Source organism: Ambystoma mexicanum, chromosome 6p (assembly GCF_040938575.1).
Source record: "Ambystoma mexicanum isolate Mex_15411 chromosome 6p, UKY_AmexF1_1, whole genome shotgun sequence".
NCBI classification, from domain to species: domain Eukaryota; kingdom Metazoa; phylum Chordata; class Amphibia; order Caudata; family Ambystomatidae; genus Ambystoma; species Ambystoma mexicanum.
Window position 1 is genome coordinate 1,247,015,452 of NC_090935.1, and position 22,772 is coordinate 1,247,038,223.

The 22,772-nt window shown below is 49.5% G+C and overlaps 1 protein-coding gene across 1 annotated transcript in view; it reads right to left on the reverse strand.

Moving 5' to 3' along the window:
* The window catches only part of CEP78 (centrosomal protein 78), a 1,593,497-nt gene that overhangs the window by 639,151 nt on the left and 931,574 nt on the right, over positions 1 to 22,772 (reverse strand). The window contains exon 9 of the mRNA XM_069625901.1: positions 9,521 to 9,629. Within this exon, the coding sequence (XP_069482002.1) occupies positions 9,521 to 9,629 (109 nt within the window). The remainder of the gene's footprint in view (positions 1 to 9,520; positions 9,630 to 22,772) is intronic.

Sequence of the window (22,772 nt, forward strand, 5' to 3'; positions counted from 1 at the left end):
TGTGTAATGAATACGCATTCTGTGTTGTGGATGTCTAGTAAATGGTGTTTGACACAATGACTGAGACAGCCCTGCCCGAAACTGGTATGAATGCAGTGTGGAGTGCTGAATGACTATGTACTTGTCCCAAAACACATAACTTGTAGTGAGTGTCTGGAGAGAAGTGAATGGCCTGAATGCACTATGCACCCGATTGGCTGCCTGCCTGCATGAATGCCCTTCTGACCGATTGGTTGCCTGAGTGTGACCCAGCAGAATGAATGGGAGATCAACTAGTATATCTGGGGGCCTCTCACTGCTAGAATTCGTGTTCAGAAGCTGAAGCTGTTGCTCTACTTCATCAATCTGAAAGCTGCTGTGTCTCCAAGGACTGACCCAGATAGGACCTGGTAAGGCGCCCTCTTCTCGAGCTACGAGGGACCATCATGCAGCAGCTGATCTTTGCCAAAGCTCCCTGGTAGACAAACCTACGACAGGCTGCCGACCGGAGACGGGGACTGCTGCGGAATCGCAAAGAGAAGCGCCCGGACTGTTGTCCGCCATCGTCGACGGCCGCCATTGCCGACCAGAGCCGCCGTGCTCCCGTTGCCTAAGAACTTTCGATTCACGCCGTGCTCGTCTGCACTGCGGCCCGCCTTATCCCACTGGAGAAAGCCAGGCCATCATCGTACCGAGGAGCATACGCCGGTGGGTTTCCCGCCACCCAAACACCACAGAGACATCAACGACTCGACACCCTTGCTGGGCCACAGTTCTTCAAACTCTTTGCGGTCCAGAACTATTGACATCGAGGTGCCCCAAACGCCTCTTCCTCGCAGGACGTTTAAGCTTCCGCGTCGAACACTGCTAGGAACGAAGCTGCCACTTCACCGCCATAGTTCGTGTTCATCGCCGGACGCTCAACGACCCGTGGCTCCTGCCTTGAAGGGAATGCACTCAAGAGGGGCCGTCGATTTCCCGATGAAGAACTCTACACCACCAGGTACTTTGGGGTTGCTGAACTATTAGAAAGATTCTTGTGAACAATATATGGACTAGGCTTGTGATATATCTTTATTCTACAGGTTGCCCAGGTGGTGGGATCTCCACATGGAATTGTGTCTAACGGTAGAGGCCATTATTCTGCCTATTGTTCTCATCATCTTGCTTTCCTCCTATATCTATTGTTGGTTTCCTTTACAAACTGATTTGTGTGACATTTAACCGTACAGTTGATGCACTTTAATGAGATATAATAGTAATAGTGGTACCACGTATAACTGTATATTTGCCATTGTACATAACCTTGCACATTAATTATATAAAGGCTGTGTTTTAACTAATACAGTGTGTGGACATTCGTTTATGGGTGCTTGGGGACTACACTGTACTTAAGAACCAGCCTGCATCACCACCCGAGAAGCTAGGCCTTGATTACTCGTCCATTGGTACCACAATAGAGAATCTTGGCTAGGGTCCTGTGTGCCTCTCCTCTACCATATAGAGAGCAGTAGTACAGACACCCCCTCTAGTGTTTACACCGATGCCATCCAGAAAGTCGAATAGCTGTTTGGTGAAAATGTTGTAGATGGAAAGGGAGACAGGAGCCTTGGGGGAAGACACAAGGAATGGCTATGGGAGGTGTATTTACTATGTTAGAGAAGACTCTCATGGTTCTTCCCTCAGGGAAAGATGCCATCCATGCGGTTGCATTTGTGCAGAAATTGGCTGAGGTTCTCAGATGGTGGCATAAGGTAGTATGATCAACTAGATCAAAAGCGGCGGCGAGGTCAAGGAGGAGGAGAATGTCTGGTTTGCCCTCATCTCTGAGTGAGTCTAGTTGGATTTTCAAGTCAAGTAGGGCCGATTCTGTGCCATGTCCAGGTTGGAACCCTGATTGGCACATACCTAGGATATGGTTGACCTCAAGGTAAGCTTGAATCTGATTTTAGGCTGCTCTGTCCAAAAGCTTGAGCAGGAACGGTACTGTGGTGATAGGGTGGTAGATGTTGAGTAAAGCTGGGTCAAGTGAGGTTTTTTTTTTAAGGAGAGGGCGGACCCAGGATTCCTTTAGGCTGGCTGGGACTTGGTTCGACAAGAAGGAGGTGTTGATTAAAGTGGTGTTGAAAGGTATAAGAGATTACGCGCAGTCCTTGATTACGGACGATGGGCATATGTCGGCCTTGCAATTTGAGGGTTTAAGGTTGCTGATGATTTTCACAGTTTCAGATTCAGTGATGTCCTTGAATTGGAAGGCAGTGGGGGGCTGAGTGTTTTCCGTTAAGGGGTGCCAGCATGCCGACTGAAGTTTTGGCTTGCTTGAGTTTCATTTTTTCTTGGAGCAGGTACATTTCGTCTCTCATGGCCTTCTGAATGTTACTGCAGCATGCTTTGACTATCAATGGCGTTAGGGGGTGCAATGGGTGTTTCCAATTCCCTCAGGATTTTAAAAAGCTCTTTGGAGTTTGAGTTGGCTTTCTGGATTCTCGAGTTGTAGACTAGGGCTTTAGCTGCTGTGATTGCTTGTTTGTATTCCTTGGCGATTTTAAGGAAGGCTGATTTTGTGAGTTTAGTGGGGTCTTTTTTCAAGGACATTTCCACCTGACGCTTTTTAGTGAGCATAGCTTGTAGGTCTGCAGTGAACCAGGGGTTGAGGTGGCATGTAGGTTTGGCTTTTTTAGGGTGGAGTGGGGCTACCAGATTGATGGCGTTGGTCAGCGTACTGGCATATAGGACTGCTAGTCCTTCAGGGTTAGTTATGTGAAGGGATTCCGAGCTGAGGGGTTTGAGGTATGGGGAGAGGGAGTCTTTGGACATTTTACAGGTGCTGCGTGTACAGGTGGAAGGTAACGAGGGCCGAGGTGCAGGTGGCTGTTTGAGCAAGGGATGTGAGAATTCTATGATAGGTTGTCGGACCAAGGACACGTGGTGTTGGAGATGCTCTTGATCGGACTGTTGAGGACTGCAATCCAGTTGAGAGTTCTACCCTTGTTATGCGTGGGGGAGGAGATGCAATGCATGAAGCCGAGGTCGGTTAAGGCAGTGACTGTAGAAGTGGCTGAGGGATCTGAGGGATCTTGATAGCCTAGGATGAAGTTGTCTATTATAATGATTCTTGAGGTGGTTTCAATCTCGCCTATATTGTGGATAAGATTTTCCTCAAAGGCATTGATGGGTCCTGGCTGGCGGTAAAGGATGTGCATTGTAATGGAGTGAGTAGGGGTGTTATTAAGTTTAAGGACGAGGTGTTCGACGAGTAATGCCTCACCATGCTTTCAGATGCAGTCAGATTCTGCCTCCCACCGGCGTCTTGTGGGTTAAGGCCGCAGAGAGGTTTTGAGGCAGCTGAAGCAGCAGCTGATGGTAAAGTAGCCATTGCTTGGGCAGGCTTTGCACCTCACCCTCATCGGAAGGAATTGCCTCTCCAAGATCATTGGCAGAACCCATCCACACTCAAGATGTAGGATGGATAATCTGGAACTGGTGGTTGAACTCGTTGTGTAGAAGACGAATTCTCCCTACCAATATACCCCTCTGATGTGCTTAATTAAGTATCAGCAGAGGGATCTATTAATCAGAAGATATGGAGGACGCACACAGGACACCAGAGGTTGCAAGGAAAAAGGCACAGAATCGATACCACACTAGGAATGCTTATAATCGTGATACAGTGAAGACACAAAGTTTTCTAACCTGATTCTTTGCGTGGGAAGCAAAACAATAGCACCCTGTGTCAACCTGGAAGGTGTACTCCTTCTGCAAACAGATAAACCGAGATTACTAAAATATACGGGAAGCCCAAGTACAAGTACAGTAGATATGGTGTGATGCTTACCAACAGATGAAATGTCGTAAATTGGTGAAGTCCTCTGTGAAGTCTGTAGATTCCAGAAAAGGCTAGCCCTATGGCACAAGGATGCCTAAAGAGACAGCTAGTCTGTAAGATCCTCCTATTCTCACGGCACAAGGAAGCCTAGAAAAGCCATACAAGTACTTATGCGAAAGTCTCTAGTCCTTGTACTTCGTCCGTGATGATGGTAAGGGGAACAGAAGAAAAAACAGGCAGCGGTTGTGTAGAGGAATCCAAACAGGTAGCAAGGTCGACAACGTGCAGGCAATATTCGGAAACAGAGAGATGTTCAAAGCAATCCTTAATACAAGTCCTTGTTGGCGTTGAGCAGGCAGCATGGTACAGAACGGGAGACTTAGCAGTCCAGGAAACAATTTGTGTTGAAGAACCAAGAAATCAGAACAAGAACCAGGAGGTAGGCAATGCAAAGTCTGGTAAGCAGGCAATGGGTTGATGCACAAACGAGACACAAGAATGAACATAGACACAAGTTCAAGGTACGAAAGAACTGCTAGAAAAAAAACAGAAGCACCGGAGCCCCGCTAGCGCGGAGCTTAAGTTTAGCAGGTCACATGACTATGTGGGCCGCGGCTCCTCCGTCGCAGCGTTTTTTCCGTAGTGTATGCACTGTGTACCAATGTTTCCAAGGTAACCCCCAACACGCTCAGAAAGACGCGTTGTGACCAAAGGGGATAGTTGTTGCTTGAAAACGAGTTATTGGGTGGCAGGATTCAGGACGGTTCCTTTTGGAAAGTCCTGATCAGGTATTTGTTGATAACCAGGGATCCCGTGTTAGTGGTGCAGGGGCCGTGGCTGTAGGGGGCGTGACTCTGAGTGGTTTCCTGACAATCATCCACTAGGATGAGAGGATTGTGGCTGTCTGATGGCGCTCCAAGGGACTTGGCTGCTGCCTTTGCGGTCTGCTGCTTCTCTAAACCTTCGTCAGCTTTGCTGCCAAACAGCTGGGTGCCGTCGAAGGGCATTTTGAGGAGCCTCGACTGCACGTCCGGTGCAAGACCTGACTCTCTCAACCATGCAAATCTGCGCATTACCGTGCATGTCGCCATGGCTCAGCTGATGCAATCAGCTGAGTACAATCCTGATTGCAGGGACTCACACACAGCCTCCTTGCCATCTCTTACAATGCTCAGGAAGCCGTCTCTTTCTTCCTTTAAAGCGCAAGTGGAATTTGCAAACTTGAGCGCCATGCTTCTTGCAGAAAATACCTTTCTTGCCCAAGCGTCAAAACGGTTACCATCCCTATCCAGTGGGATGGTAGGGCATACAGTTTGTTTCCAGGTTGACATTGCTGCCTGAACAACTAGGCTTTTAGGTGTTTGGTGTTTTATTGATTTCAAGAGAACACTGAAAGGTACAAACCAACTGGAGGGCGCATGCCCTCTGTAAATGCTTCCAACACTGGATCTTTCATTTGTTCTTATTTCCCCCCTCCGCCCTCTCCCTTGCCCTTCCACCAGTCGTCCAACAAACATCTCAACTTGTTTGTGAATTTTCAGGCTCAAAACAAACATATAATGGTCGAGCATACTATTCAAGAATTCCAACTATGCCCAGTGGTTGTTCCTGTTTCTGCCGAGACAGAGCCAGAATGTCATGGTTGTCCACATGCCTCCTTATCCCTACCCAAAGCTTTTGAAGAATTGCTACCATTCCCCCTTCCCCCTTCACCCATATTGCTGCCATGATCTTTTCCATGAGATAGATGTCCTTTGCCGTGTCAGACCAATCCTCTAGGCTCCAAAGTTCCCTTCTCTTCCAATATCTTCAAAGACTTGATGAGCTTCCTTCTAAATGCACTTTGTGGTGAACAAGTCCCACGAAATTGTTTAAAATGGTACTTTACATGCCATGCATTTTTTGCAACAGATTGCCATTTTCAAGTTATTTTTGAAAGAATACTTTGAGGATTAGAGTATTGGTGACTTGAAATGTGGGTGAATCATTGCTCTTACAAGTTCGAACTACATTTACTGCTTATATAACGCTTGTGGAATATTTTTTTATTAGGAGTCAACACAGGTCAATGCACCTGGCTTAGCATCACACTCGTCAGATGTTCTTAGACTGACGATTGCTCGGGCTGTGTCAAGTTAGTTTACCACTTTGTGTTTAAAAACAATATTTATGCAGAAAAAGATGTGTTAAATGAAAAGAGTGCACACCAAAGAAATGTTTTATTTATTTGTATTGGATTTTGTATGGCGCCTATACACAGGTGTTTCCAGGTGCCACAAGACAAGATGGGAGGTGTGTGGTGGTGTGGGGGGGTGGAAGGTTATATTGGCCTTGTGACAATCCTACCGTGAAAGTGCTTGACAAGGTTGTAAGTGCAAGGGGGGGGAGGGGTCGAGGGAGAAGGGAGGAAAGGGTAGAAGGAGAAGGGGGAAGGGGTAGATGAGCGGGGTGCCGCCCAGGGAGGGGGTGGGTGGGGAAGTGCTGGATGGGCCAAAGTGGCAAGTATCAGGTAGAAAAAGGGAGGAAAAGGAGGAAGAGTCTGGTAGACAGGAAGGACCAGGATGGGCTGGTCCAGGAAAGGGAGCCGAAGTTCAAGTGCTGGCAGAGGATGCTGACGGGACTGGTAGGGGTTGGTCAGGCCCTTGTATGACTCAGAAGAGGACAGGCCCCAGTCGCAGAGGGAAAGTTAGCACGGGAGGGTGAGAGGGAAGGAAGAGGAGAAAAGGAAGGTCTTGAGTAGTTTCCGTAAATTAGGAAGATCCGGCTCAAGTGTTAGGAGGGGAGGCAGGCTGTTCCAGAGGGAGGAGCCAGCCGAGGAAAGGGATCTAACTCCCACTCTCTGCTTGGAGAAACGTTTGACCTGCAGAGAGTTGAAGCCAAAGGTATTGAGCGAGGGAAAGCTGGATGTAAAGAGGTCCCAGGCCCCAGACAGCCTTTTGGATGAAGCAAAGGGTCTTGAATTTGATCCTTGCAGTCACTGGGAGCCAGAGGAGAGATTTTAGGGTTGGAGAGATGCGGCCCTTGGGCTTAAGGCCAATGATAAGTCTTAAGGTCCTATTCTGGATTAGTTGAAGGGGGCAAAGGGAGAAAAGAGGCAGATTGAGGAAGAGGCTCTTGCAGTAGTCTAGCCTGGAGAGAACCAGGGTGTTAGGCAGAAACCTGTGCAGTTCCCTTAGGGACCACTGCAAAAGATTTAAGACTACAGGTGTTGGCAGTAAACCCACTTGGTAGCAGTCTGTACCACCCAGGTTTACCTGGTAGCTGTGGCTGAGCAGTCAAACTTCCCTCAAGAGAGTTAGGCAGTATGCAAAGTATACTCAATAGGCACTTAGATACAATAATATAAGCAAACACTGACCAGAGCTTTGGTATCAAAGAATATAATTATTTATTTATAAACACACAGTGAAACACTCCAGCACTCTTATTGTAAAATATTCTAAACACAGTTACTATTATGATATATACATCCCTTTTCCCCTTATTAGAAAATCACAGTAAACACCACTTATTTTCATACAGAGGTGAGCGCTTAACTAGATTGCACTCTACTAAGGTTGTGGAAAAGGGAGGGAAAAAGACAGAATATGCAGGATTACACCACTCTACGATTCAGGAACACTATTAGCAAGGCAGAGAGCAAAAAGTCACTGGTGAGCCAAAGTCCAACGGCTGGGCCCACTCTTAGAGAGAGCAGAGCACAAATGCGCGAAAGATCACACAGTTACACTAGGCTTCGAAAGTCTTGCAGAGGGTTCAGAAAAGAGCTTAGAGAGGCTTTAGAAAAGTTTAGCCAGGGTATCCCAGGCTAACCCAGGTTCGAAAGCCGGGGCTAAATCTACCCCGTACCGTTGGTTGCAAGGGAAGCCAGGCGGGACAAGGTACCTTAAGTGGGAAGGATCCTCCAGTGGTGGCAGTTGTTCCTGGTAGTGGTTGCAAGTTGCGGCGTCGTCCAGGGGAAGAGAAGATCTTGACGTGGAGGAAAGATGCAGGTCGTTGCACTACCAGGGCAGAAACCAGCCGCAGAGTTTTCCGGAAAAAGGTGGTACCTTTATCTTGCGGTCGTGGTAAAAGGTGGTATCCCGGTTGCCGGAGTGCTTAGCACGGGCAAGGCAGCCACGAGATACGTCGGGAAAGCGAAAAGACGGTGAAACTGGTTATCCCCACCAGTTAAAGGAAGAAGACTCTCGGCGGGAGATCTCCTCTGTCGTTGGGAAAAGTGGTGAGACGGTCTAGCAGGGCTCCACCGGTCGTGGTGTCATGGCAGGTCGGCTCAGCTTCTCCCTCATCGGATTCTTAGGTCCTGTGGCGACTTCTGAAGTTCCAGTCCCCAAAGCCCTGCTTTTATGCAGCAAACCCCCATTCACTCAGCCTAGCTGTCACTCACACATGCTAAGTGGTGAGCCGGCCGGCTCACCACTTGGGCCAATCAGGGCGTAGTGCGACTTGAGTTGCCTCGGCAACTCAGTCCAGGGTGCCTAAATTCCCCTCCACCCCACCTAAGTACCCCAGCCATAGTGGCACCACTTTGGAGGGCTTCTGTGGAGAAGCCCGCCAAAAAGTGGAACAAAGGGCTCGACTTGGGTTGGAGTCACAGAAGAGAACACAAACGCCATTTTAGAATCAAGTTTTGGCAAAAAATACCAACCGGAGAATTAATATTAATTAAATAAACCAGCGGTATGTTCGAGGCTACCTTAAATAATTAAATAAAGATAGTAGCCTGGGAAATCCCATAGGAAAATATTTGCGGTTGAATATAAAAAGTAGTATCCATTGCCACCAGCCAAAACTCGATCAGGGGGGACGGAGACGTGCCCCCTCAACTAACAGACCCTCGGGCAATCGAATTGCCCCAGCCAGTACGTCCACAATATGATGGTTTGTACTGGTTCTGTTCAGAATTTAAGACTAGTAAAGTCAATGGTGACTTTACATGCCCTGGGAGACAGTAGTCAGTCCCAGGGTATGGAGTCTATACTGGGGGGTCACTATGACACCCCTGTGTTACTGCACGGTGGGTGCTGTGTAACACACCTCACAAAATCACATGAAACCCTATGGAGTAAAAGACTCCATAGCCCATTAGACACATCTAGATTCAAAGAAACACACTCAAATCATGTCCAAGAGTAAGGGTAAAAGAGTCTCACTCTTGGCAGGAGAAAAAAATAAACCCCAAAAATCCAGCAAAGCTGCTGGGGGACTCACTAGGTTAGGAAATTCAGCCTAAACAGAGAATTCTCCCTAACACAGGGCTCTGGAGACGTTGAGCTTCTGGGGAAGGTGTAAAATGCCCCTCAGAAGGTGGAGCCGAAAGTTGGACTTCTTGGCAAGGTCATGATGTGTGTAAAGAAAGAGGAGATTTTATGCTGCCCCACACTCTCCCTCCCATTCCTAACTTCAATCAGGGGCCAGATGACCTTCTAGGAATAATACAGGCAAATCATAACTCAAAAGAAGAAAATAGTCGGTTAGATCTCAACACCTTTCCCTCAGTGAGCTGCGACTCCCAGCAGTATGCCAAGAAAGATTCTCTTAAAAACAAATCAGTCATGTTGAAGCACATCACTAACACTTGGATATCTAGATTTTGCGCAATTTAACAGAAGGCTGAGCCATTTGCATCTACACAGAGTAAATTATCTAATGTATGCTGTCAGCTTTTAAGAGGAACTAAATGATTTATGAGACAAAAAGGAAATGAATTATTACCAATTCTAATAGTGGCTTTTCCTTTGAGACCGTTGCCAAGAATGATTGTTCTTCTCCTGTGTTTCACCTTTGAGGTTTCCTTTGTAGATGGAGATTTCAACCACTTGTACTATTAAGAAAGTAGACATTAGCAATGGACATTAGCATGAAATATGCAAGGCACATAAAGACTCAAATCTACTACAAGTCGAGTAAGGAAAATTGTTGTTCTGGCCTCAGCACTACTGATATCGATACCTATCTTTTACGGTTTAAAGCTAAATGTATCAACAACACAGCTATTCCCACTTGTTACAGTGTAATCTTTCCATTTGACAAGAAAAATGTCGGCATTTAGACAGTAATTTCAAGATCATTGAAACTAAGGACCACGATCTTGCAGACACTTCAACCTCTACACATATCTGCAGACACACAACAAGGTGATCAAAAGAACAAAAATCCTTAAGACTTTAGGTGTAGGTGACTAGCAACACATTGTGTACAAGGGTCTGATGGTTTCGTCACTTGATGCTTTGGCACGCTAACAGTGTCAATGCAATTAAATAGAACCAGAACCGATTGTGACAGATATATGGGCTGGAGAGAACAAAACTGCATGGGTGTCTAGTTGTCAACACTTGGTTGTAATGGACAAACAATAAGTTACAATACTGCTTGCTGAATTATGGGTCTGACCTTGAACCATACCGTCTTACTTGCAACCTATTGCACATCTTTTTAGGAATGCAAAAAAGAGACCTGGTGGGCTGAGGACTAGAAATCGAGGCAAAAAGGGGGCCTACCATTCAATGCACAAAGTCAATTCTGCCGCCTAATGACTGGATGAGCTGGCTGTGAGGAGCAGCGTTTTAGGAAAGATGTCATAAGAAGCGCACAGTTAAGTATTTGTATTTGTTTCGGTACTGCTTTCTAAAATGCACAATGGTATTACATGTATTAATAGAAAAAGAATCAACTGGCAGGTGAAGTCAGTGAGCATGAAGTTGGCAGCTCGCCTTCGGAGTACTGAATGAGCCCTGGCAGAGCTCCTGGGATCCTTTGGTGTCTGGTGGTGGGGCTACAGCGGGAGCACAGGAAAAGATATCCTAGCAGCCCCTGGCACCAGGTGGGCACTTCCAGTCTGGCAAGGTGCCCTGGTGGAGCCACACAAAAGAACAGGTATCCCACACGAAATGGAGCGCATAAGCCGTGCTTCACTCGGGTCTCAGAGATTGAGGGGTGCCATCACAGAGCCTCGACAAGCAGAGTTAGTGGGGAAGGAGAATGAAGCATCCTGCTGTAGGTATGTCATTGGCAGCAGTAGTGGACAGCCCTTCGGAAGGCAGGGCTCCCATCAAACATCCCAGGGCTCCCATCAAACGTCAAAGGAGCAGAGAGGGCCTCAGGGATGCACATGATCAGCATTTGGAGAACACTGTTTGAGGGTCTGGCCATAGCAACACTTAATCATACCATACAAAGTAAAGTGAGGTACAGAAGGCAGTAGGAAAACACTTTAATCCAGGAGAGATTGTAAAGAAAAGGCCTAGATCCTCAAACAGACAGAGAAAATTCTATCAGCTCCAAAGTAGCAGTCCTCAGACTAAAGGGCTTGATTTCCCAGCTTTGCCGCAAGATGAAGATATGGATGACCTTAGAAGAGGGGAAAGCTGCTCATGGGTTCCCTAGAAAAGTGTTTGAAAAAGTGTTTGAAAAAGTGCATAAAAAAGGCAAATTACAGAGAAAAACAATTAACCCGAATGTTAAAACAGAGGTACAGGGATCCAAAGTAGGGGCCAAAAAGAAAAAGATAACAGTGGAGGGAGCCACAAAAGATCCTTTCAGAAAGGATCTATAAACTTGAGGAGGATGGAAAAGAAGGTGAAAAAAGCCAGAGGTACCCTGTGAGAAACATAATATAGGACATTTAAGGTTAGAGGCAGGAACATTCCAATTGTGTGGCAAATATGTGTGCTGCAGGGGTTCTGGAATTGCAAGAGAATGAGAACCTACATGAATACATTGCAGGAGTCTTCTAGCAGGAAGAGGCATGCCCCATGGACGAAATTAGTAGAGCCATGCTGCTTCCAACCCCTGAGAAGAAAGAAGGGGTCTGTCACAAGAAATGACTGCTATGGTGGTGCTGAAGGACTTGCACCAAGAGAAGAATTACTGAAAGCAGGAAATATGATAAAGTAGACTGTAGTACAAGCAAAGCGAATCCTGCCATTTGCTGATCCGAACCCTTTGACTAACCTGCAAGGACAAGGGCTCAAGATCCCCTGCAAGGATGAGGGCAAAACCTTAATGTTCACTCAAACAGAGGCCACTAAATAGTTTGTTGCAAATGTGAAGTACAAGCGCAAACTAGTAAGAACTAATTTATAACCAGCATGTCCTATGTTTTGCGGGATGATCTTTGCTTTGCACATTATTTAAAAACAGGCCTAGGAGACGGCCACCAGGGGGCGCGCGGATGACGGTCGCCTGAATGCGCCCCTCCATTACCCAGGCCCTACAAAGTGTTTTTACCCCCCTCTTATAGCCCCCATGGTGCCAAGGAGGTCCGGCAGAAATTGCTGCCGGCAAATAGGAGATCCAGCTCCCCGGCTAACTGGCACAAATCCGAAAGTGAGGAGAGAATACCCGGAATGCAGAAACTCTGGAGTGTCTCCTACTCGGCGGACTGGACAAGGAAGTGGGCCGACCAGCTCTTGCACCCCCTCCTGGGGGGCAAGAGGTGAGAAGGAGGGCCGTGTCTACCCCCTGACACACAGGACCATCTGCAGCGCTCCACCCTCCCTCATCACTCTGGGTTTGGCCTGAGTGCCTCTCAGCCTCTTACACGGCAGTGACTTTGCGCAAGGGCCACCGGCGGCCCGTGGCGAGTGATAGCCTGAGCAGTGAGGGACTACCCCGGGCTGCGGGATGATTGGGGCCGGTGCAAAGAGCAGACAAGGGACCATAAAAGCGCTGCAAGGGGTCCTCCCAGACCTTTGGAGGGTGCCCGCTCCGCCCACACGGGCCTCAGGGCCCATCGGACTTTCTCTTTGGGGGTGGCGATGAAGACAGAGCACTTGGGTGCTCCTAAACACATTGAGCCTGCCTGCTGAGGGGGTAGCCCGAGCCAGGGACCGGAGCCAACCTTAGGCCACCTGGAGGAACGCGGAGCGAGGCGAGGGCCCCCTGTGCAGGGGCATTTGCCTGCCCTCTCCAGATCTGGACACAGGGGATCTGCAGAGACTGACAAGGCAGACTGAGACCCAGTGAAACCCACGGGGCATCAGGACCTCGGTTGAGGGCTGGAGTGTAGGTGTGTGGCCCCCATGCTCAGGGCATGTGCCTGCCTGCCCAGGCCTCACTGCAAGGCAGTGACAAACTGGAGGAATAGGGTTACCTAACACCGCAGGCAGGGGAACACATTCGGAGAGCCGCCTGGCCAAGCAAACCTGAACTTGAACAGGCCCCAGAAACCTAACTGGGGGCAAAATAGAATCTCGCCTCCTCCCCCGCATTGCTTCGTTTGAGATCAGATATACTGTTGGGTGTTATTCAGACCATCTCCCCTCGTGAGACCTGGTGCCCGAGGAGGACCTGCTTCATGGTGGTTCCCTATTTAGGGGCGGCCCTGCATGGACCCCAGATCCCGGCTTGCTGAATTTGCATACCTGAGCAAGTCTGAAGGAGCAGACAACAACAAAGAGGGAGATGGCGGCCGGAAGTAAGGACTCTACGGCGAAAAAGAGGGACGTTGCCTCAATATTGGAGGAAATTAGAGGTAGGAGGGCTGATATCAGAGGCAAAGTCGACAAGATTAATGTCAGACTGGATAAAATGGAGGAGAGGCTGCTGGAGGTGGAACATAACCAATCCTCCCTGGATACCTTGAAGACCCAAACAGACGCAAGGATGGGCAAACTGATATGATATGTATTTATATAGTCCTATACACAATGTGTTTCAAAGCGCTTCAGGCAAGGGAGGGAAAATACAATGGCATTATTACAGACCATGAACAGCAAGAATGTGAAATTAACTATTGTACTCAGTGTGACGACATTTCAGATAGGGCAAGAGCTAAGACATAGATAAGGAAGGGAGGGGGGAGTGTGGAAAGGAAATGGAAACAGACAGGCGACTACCGTACTAGTCTCAACACTTTAAATCACGAATGGAAGAGGCACAACAAGTACTCTCAGGGGCTTCAATTAGCCCAGGAGCAGGAAATGGAAATGCCAGTCCAAACATAACCTCACTCAAAAAACCTTTTGAACAATTGGAACAATCAAAAAAACAAATCTTGAGATGGTGGGAGATTGCTACACTGGAAAAATATTAAGAAGTGAATAGGATACCCAGAGGGCTACATATTTGCATCTTTCCGTCATTTGAGGAGGATGAAGGGGAGGCATTAAAAGATTAGGAACAATTACTAATTAATACCTCCAAGGAGATGATATGCAGACTTATTGAACAAGCAAAGCAAGCACATGACACCATACTTAAAGAAATGGAAATTACCAAACTATTAATCAAAAAACGTAACATAGCAAAAGCCACTTAAAAAAATTATCAGATTTTGGATAGTTTCCTCAACATTTATACATATTAACTAAAAACAAAGAAAAACGCACATTCTTCAGAGATGAGTTGGATTACAAATACAATAGAATCTACACATTACAAAAACCTCTCACAACACCAAGAAATCCCAAAAGGACCAATAAACCACCAATGAAAGTGGTTCCAATGAAAGTGGTTCCAACCACGTCCTCAACTCCACAATCATCAGATATAGAATCAGCAAGCGAAAGCGACACAGAAATTCCTAGCACAACAATATCTGATGAAGCTTCAACAACAATACCAACAGTGGGAAAACTTGTTTCCTTTTTTGTTTGTTTGTTTGTTTAATAATGTGAAACAGTTTAAATATAAACTTATCACATACACATAATAATAAACGAATGATGAATTTAACAGATAATAGAAAGAAGATAAGAGAAATAAGATTAAAGTAGAAATAAAATATTATTATAAAAAACAGAAGAGAAAGAAAACAGAATCAAGGAAACTCAGGCAGAATTGGGAAGACAAAGACCTCATTTAAAAAGAAAGACAACTAATAATTCTTATCACAAAATTTCATAGATGACGAATCAATCTATATGACAATAACATAATAATGCTACTATAGCTAAAAACAAAAAATAATAAGTACAGTTAATAGTTCTGTACAGTGCATCAAAGGAAATATGCTTCATTACATTTACAGGGATCAGAGTCTTCCCTTCCCCCAGTCAGTGTAGCTGTAGATACTTTAGATTAGTTTCAAAAGGATCGGACATTGTGCAGCAATAATCCTCAATGATGATAACGATCTCTATAGGTTGTATAATAGAGGACATAACCTGCTGGTTCGGTAAAGTATGATGAAATTCAGTTGTTCAAAAGGCTAGATGGTAATTGCCAGAGATTTCTCAATATTCAGCCATATGCTATACATGGCTATGTGAGTTTTTATAGAGGTAGAGTTTAGGCTGTGATACCAGAACCATGGCTTTGTGCTCCAACTTATGGACCATTTTTCCATAGCATAGTTCATAGGTTTTAGACATGGTCGGGCAGGCTGCTAGTAGATGTATAGCTGTTTCATTAGTGGAGGTGTCCTTACACATTCGACAATGACTTTCATGCGAGAGTAGATGGTTATCAATCCACTTATTGGCTAGTACTGGTAGACAATCAAGACGCAGCAAAAGAAGGACACGTCTAAGTTTGCTGGAGGGACTCAAGTCAAAGTATAGCTGTGGTTTCAGATAAGGAACAAGTTACTTACCTGTAACTGTTGTTCTCCAGCATGGGTCTGGCATGGATTCACATGCTCATGAATATTCCCCGTCGTCAGGCTGGGAATCCTCGGTAAAGAAAAAACCAGTATCAGTTTCGTTTCTGATCTGTCTTTCGTAGTAATAACCAATCACTGGTCTCTGCGTCATACTGACCACAGCCAATGACTGCCCTCTACCTAAGCACCGCCTCTGGCAGCCATCTTCAGATTTGGAAGCACGTGAAGTGGCAGTATGACCAAGTGAAGAGCCGCAGAGGGGTAGGCGGGAGGGTTCGCATGTGAATCCATGCCAGACCCATGCTGGAGAACAACAGTTACAGGTAAGTAACTTGTTACTTCTCCAGCATGGGGTCTGGCATGGATTCACATGCTCATGAATAAAGAATACATAGCAGTACACACATGCACAACCACGGGAGGTGGCAAAGGCTCAACATTAAGCATCACATCAACTCAACATTAAGCATCTTACCTCCTCACCAGGCTCACCTCAGGCGAACAGGTTGCGCAGCACTGCTTGGCCGACCCTGGACTCCTCCCTGGAATCCCGGTCGACGCAGTAGAATTTCGTGAAGGTGTGCGTCGACCTCCACGTAGCAGCCCTGCATATGTCCAGCAGGGGCACACCAGATAGGAACGCCGTGGTAGCTGCGATCGCTCTGGTGGAATGGGCTCTCGGACGGCCAGGCAGCGGTCGGTTTGCCAACCGGTGACAGCACATGATACAGCCGGAGAGCCATCTGGAGATGGAAGCCTTCGAGAGAGCCTTCCCCTGATTGACAGGTCCAAAGTTCACAAAGAGTTGTGACGTCTTCCGAAAACCCTTCGTGCGGTCCACGTAGAACTTCAGCGCTCTAGCTACATCCAGCGAGTGCAAAGTCCTCTCAGCCGGCGACGAAGGCGACGGGAAGAACACAGGTAACACCAAGGGTTCGTTGAGATGGAAGTCCGACGGTACCTTGGGCATGAAGGAGGGGTGCGTCCTGAGCACTACCCTCGTGTCGTGGAAAGTCAAGTACGGGGCCTTGCAGGAAAGGGCCTGGATCTCTCCCACTCGTCGTGCGGAGGTGATGGCCACAAGAAAAGCTGTTTTCCACGATAGAAACTTCAACGGGGCCGAGTGCAGAGGCTCGAACGGAGGTCCCATGAGCTTGGTCAGCACCACGTTGAGCTCCCACGCCGGGGCCGGAGCCTTCACCGGCGGGAACGATCTGAACAGTCCCTTCATGAACTCTTTCACCAGACGATGAGACCACAAGGACGTCCGGCCCGTGGTTCTGGTGTATCGGGAGATCGCAGCAAGATGAATCTTGATGGACGCATGTGCCAGACCAGCTTTGGCCAGCGTCAGCAGGTACGGCAGTACTTGGGGAGCCGTAATCCGTAGAGGGTTAATCTTCTGTGCGTGGCACCAGACAGAGAACCTCTTCCATTTGTGTCCGTAGCATTTAAGAGTCGAGGATGCCCTGGCCTTTGCAAGAACCTCTCTGCAATCGGCCGGTATGTCGTATCCTCCAAACTCTAGTGCTGCAGGAGCCAGGCCTGCAAGTTCAGCGACTTCGGGTCGTGGTGGAGGATGGCGCCTCCTTCCCTGGAGAGTAGATCCGCGTCCGCCGGCAGCTTGATCGGCGGGGACGCTGACAAGTCCAGAAGGTCCGGGAACCATATCTGCCTCGGCCACGCAGGTGCGACGAGGATCATCCTGCACCGTGACCTCTTGAGCTGGTTGACGAGCCGGATTAGCAGAGGCAAGGGAGGGAACGCGTAGAGGAACAGGCCCTCCCAGGGGAACGAGAAAGCATCGCCCATGCTCCTCGTCTGGGGAAACCTGCTGGCGAACCTCCGGCACTTGGTGTTCGTCGCCGTCGCGAACAGGTCGATCTGGGGTGTGCCCAACCGTCGGAAGAGGCGATCCACCAGATCCTGCCGTAGTTCCCACTCGTGGCACGAGCGCAGCTCCCTGCTGAGTGAGTCGGCGATGGTGTTTTTTATCCCTGCCAGATGAAACGGCACCAGAAAAATCCCTTGGGCGACGGCCCAATGCCACAGGTCCTGCGCCTCCTTGGACAGCGCTGGGGACCTGGTTCCGCCCTGTTTCCTGATGTAAAACATGGTGGTGGTGTTGTCGGTGAAGATCCTCACCACCTTGCCCTTGAGGGACGGAAGGAAGGACCTGAGGGCCCAAAACACTGCACGGAGCTCCAGGACGTTGATATGTAGGGACTTCTCCGTCGGGAGCCAGAGTCCCCTTGCGTGCAGATTTTCGGTGTGCGCTCCCCACCCTTCCAGGGAGGCATCCGTGGTCACAGTCTCCTGGTGGGCTGGGGTCTGGAAGTCCATGCCCGCCGTCATATGCGCGCGGGTGCCCCACCACCGTATCGCTCGTCGGAAACTCTCGTCGAGCTTGATCCTTTCCTCGAAGCTGCCCGTCGTCTGGATCCAGCGCGCATCCAGGAATTCTTGCAACGGGCGCATCCGGAGCCTGCACATGGGAATGAGGTAGATGCAGGAAGACATCATCCCGAGGAGGGACTTGATGGACCTCACTTTGGCCGCGTCGGCCACCAACATCCGTTGCACCTTGCCCAAGATGGTCCTGGTCCTCTCCTCCGACGGGGAGGCCAGAAGGGACACTGTGTCGAGCCTCGCTCCCAGAAACAGTGCGACTTGCGCGGGCACCAGGTGGGATTTGGCGTAGTTCACGGAGAATCCCAGGTCCGTGAGGAGTTGGACGGTCCTTGCCGTGTGGACCACGGCGAGCTCCCTCGTCTTGGCGCGGATGAGCCAGTCGTCCAGGTAGGGGTAGACGTGGATCCCCTCGCGGCGCAGCTGCGCCGCCACCGGTGCAAGGCACTTGGTGAATACCCTGGGTGCCGACCGTAGTCCGAAGGGAAGGGCTTTGAACTGGTAATGACGCCCTTGGACCACGAATCTGAGGAATTTGCGGTGCCCCTTTAGGATGGGAATGTGGAAGTAGGCATCCTCCAAATCCAACGACGATAGGAAGTCTCCTTCCTCCAGCTGACCCAGCACGTGCTGGAGGGTGACCATCCGGAACTTCTGCGCCTTGATGAACTTGTTCAGACGTCGCAGGTCCAGGATGGGGCGCCATCCTCCCGTCTTCTTCTTCACGAGGAAGTATCTCGAGTAGACTCCGGAGCCCCGACGCCTCTTTGGGACGAGTTCGATGGCGCCCTTTCTGAGCATCGCCTTTACCTCCAGGAGAAGTTGAGGGACGTGAAGTTCTTTCCTGGCCACGGGGGGGACGCGCGGGCACCTTCTTTGAAACTCGAGCGCGTGGCCCCGGGCCAGGGCGTCCAGCACCCAACGGTCGGTGGAGATGGACTCCCACACGCTGACGAAGCCCGCCAGCCGGCCTCCCACCGGGGTGCTTCGACCCCACGGCCGGTTCAATCCTGCTTGGACGCGGCCTTGCCGCCTTGACCTCCTTGGCGACGACGGCGGGGTCCGCTAGACTTGCCTCGTCCTCTGTAGGCCTCTTGCGACGACGAGCGGGCCGCTTGACGGTAGGAAGCGAAACCGCCGCCGGAACCTTTGGAGGCGCCCTTGCCTCCGCCGCTCCGAAAGGGCGTCCTTCGTTGCAGGACTCAAAGGGCCCGGGCCGTCTCAGTATCCGCCTTGATGGCCTGAAGGGAATCGTCCACTGTCTTCCCAAACAGGTTGTTCCCGTCGAAGGGCATGTCCAGGACTCTGGTCTGGACGTCCTGCCGGAAGTCCGTAGCTTTGAGCCATCCACGACGTCGAAGGCAAACACCGTTGCCCAGCTGGCGGAATCTAGTGTCGGCGATGTCCGTCGCCACGGTGATGGCGTGGTCCGAGGCCACCTCACCTTCCTGCAGGATCTCAAGGGCCTCCGCCCTCTTGTCGTCCGGCAGAAAATCCAGCAGGGGAGCCATCTTGTACCAGAGCTCCCTGTCGTAGCGGGCCACGATAGCCAAGGCGTTGGCCGCTTTAATCGTCGTCGCTGCCGACGAGATGACTCTACGCCCCATAGTATCCAATTTCTTTCCCTCGCCGTCCGGCGGGGAAGTCGATGTGGAGGCCGCACCCCCCCCCCCGCTTTCTTCCTGGCTGCCGCGGAGACGACGGAGTCCGGGGTAGGCTGCGCCCGGAGGCATAGGGGGGCCGTGTCCGGGACCCGGTACTTTTTCTCGTACCGGTCTCTTCTAGCTGGCGTCGTGGAAGGGTTCTTGAGGAGGGAAAGGCCCTCATCCCAAATGTCGTCCAACAGAGGCACTGCGAGGACCGTCTTCCTCTTGGCCTTGCGCCGCTGATAAAGGAAGCCTTCCTTTTTCTTCTCCTCAGGGCAGAGTTGGAAAAGCTCGGAAGCCCTGGAGATCATGGAGTGGAAAGATCCGATCTCGTCGGGCGGAGAGGCCCTGGTGGGAGGCGACGACGGGAAATCCTCGTCGTATGCCTCGTCGTCCGTACCCGTCGCTGCCGTGTCAGTCCCCGTATCATCCCCTCGGGTGGACGGGGAGGAGGGCTGGAAGGGGCGCGACGGTTGAAAAGGAGGTGGTGGATGGATCCTTCTTTTCTTGGTAGGGGGAACACCAGAAGGTCCCGGTTCTGGATCCCCCGACGGGAGAGGTTCCTCCGTCGGTAACGGTAGCCTCGTCCTTATCTCGGAGCATAAGGACTGTATGGCCAACAAAATGGCCGCCGAGTTGTCTTGCGGCGCTGGCAGAGGGGAATCCGACGGGCGAGCAGGGGCCCCGTCGGTATCCTCGACGATGTCGTCGTCGTCACCTGCGTCGGGGTCCATTCCGACGGGCTGGCCTTCTTCCACGCCTAGGCCGTGGCTTAAGACCTCGATCAGCTCCTCTTCTGAGGTTGAGGCCGACTCTACGACGACGCCCTGCCCCCCCTTCTTCTTCCCCACGGAGGGTTTCACGGGGGTCCTATCGATGGGCACAAAGGAAGACTCCCTCCGAGGAGGCAGGGAGATTCTGGGCCCTGAGGTCGCCACCACTGGTGCAGCCACCACAGGCTGAGCCAGGGCCGCCGCGACCGTTTCGATAGAGGGCTTGGTCGGATGGATCAAGGCCTTCACCACCTTAGGTGCGCTCACCGCCTTATCCTTGAGGGAGGGGGCACTGCCACGCTCCTCCTCTGCCTTAGAGCTCGACCGGGGCCTCTCCAGGAGCTTCGCCGGGTGCTCGGCCTTCCTCTTACCCGACCCAGAGCGTTGGCTCGTGGTTGATGGTGCCGGGGAGGGTGCGCCCTGCCTGGCGCCCGTAGAGCCCGACCGTTCGGCGCTCCCGGTGCCAGCGGACTCGCGGTGCTTGGCCTTATGTTGGGACCCCGTCGCCGGGGCGCCCTCAAAGGTCTTAGAAGACCGCTCGGATTTCTTCTTCTTCTCGCCAGACGGGCTCTTACCCTCCAGCCAGTTGGCGAGACGTTGATGGCGGTCCTTCATGGTCCGTTCCGACATGTTGCCGCAAAACGCACAGTCCTTCTCCACGTGCGTCTTGTCCTCATGAAGGCAGTAAAGGCAGAAAGAGTGTTCGTCCTCCTTGAAGACGTTCTGCAGCTGGCATCCAGGGCAGACCCTGAACAGCTTTCCGGGCGTCGAGCTTCCCTTCTCCTGGGCCATCTCCGAGACAGGGCCTAAGAAGCTTCAGGAGTCCTCCGAAGTGTAGCTCGACGAAATCTTCACCCTTGAGGGGCACAGATGAATCCGACACGGGTCCCCGTTGATCGGATGTAGGATCGGTGGAGCTTGAGGCTCTTTTGACCGAAAGAATCGAAGTTTTTTGTAAAAAGCGCGAAAAAATAGCACTAACGCTCGAGAGCAATAGCACGAGGATCCCAACACATGAACGTGCGGTAAAAATCTGAAGATGGCTGCCAGAGGCGGTGCTTAGGTAGAGGGCAGTCATTGGCTGTGGTCAGTATGACGCAGAGACCAGTGATTGGTTATTACTACGAAAGACAGATCAGAAACGAAACTGATACTGGTTTTTTCTTTACCGAGGATTCCCAGCCTGACGACGGGGAATATTCATGAGCATGTGAATCCATGCCAGACCCCATGCTGGAGAAGTATATAGCCTATACTGTACAAATGTATACTTTGTAAGTTTGCTCAGATGATCGTAGTTCTCGAGCCAGTCCCATAGATCTATTTGTTTAGAAAGAGCCTTCTTTGATGCGTCACATGCATCCCTCCGTGCTGGAATCCAACCAATCTCCTTGTACAGGTTTTCCATATGAGCTTTTGGATGGTAAAGAGTTGTCTCTCTAGAGATTTCTTGGTTCAATGATCTTAATAAAGAATTCAGTGGTTGGTTGGTCATCTTAGAGTAGATCTCAGCTCTTCTTTTAAGTACGGTAGCTTTAAGGGAGGTTAGCCCCAATTCCAATCTGAGTATCGCCATTGGGATACATAGGGAAAGGCCCAATATCTGCCTCCAAAATGTGCCCTCTATGACTTGGAGCCAGCTTAAATTGATGTGCAGTAAAGCCTCCAGTCCTTAGGTGACCATGGGAACCAGTTACTGCAGATACAGTTGGCGCACACACCACATAGTATAGACACCGTTTTTTATTGCAAAGCTATGTATTAATGCTGTTAATTGTGCAGCTCTGGTAATACGGGTTTGAATGCACGTAGTATATTCTCCTTTAACCTCAACCTCCACCCCCAGATATTTGTATGTTGGGGTATATTTTATCTCAGTCCCCTGCATGACTAACTTTGGTCTGGCAAATTTTTTTGTTTCCTTTTTTAGAGGAATAGCAACTATACAGGTTGGCACACACATATCCAGTGTTCAAATCACTACGACCAAAAACAAAAGACAATATCTCAATATCTGGAAATCTAGCAAGAGATGCTCAAGGGGAAGGGGAAGATCCAAACGACACAAACAGACAAGGACTCCTAACCTGCTCAAAAAACAGCCAAATAAGGAAAACATAGTCATGAACCTAATAGGATTGGATATTTCCCCACATTTGCTAAACGCTCTCAACAAAGGCCTCTCCCTTCATTCCAACCAACAAAATTGACTATTTTCAGACTAATGTAGATCTTTCTAAATTCTGCAGAAAGCTAAAACTGAAAAAGCTTTACTCAACGCTAATACCAAAACCAAAGGAAACAGCAGCCACTCCCTTCACAATGACTACTACACTAGCCGAACATACCATTACATTGCAAAGTCGACAGGACTCATCTGAAGACAAAACAATAGAATCTTTAGCCTCCAAACTCAATTTTTATTTAGGACTGGCACTAGAAGCTAAACTGAAATCCAAATCAACATTTAATCCACATCTACTGATGATAACCACAATAGACATCTTCCAAAAAGTAGTCATCAATGACTTAAGACATCACTACTTAAATGAACATCAAAAACCAAAAAAGAAAATTAGACACAATCTGACACC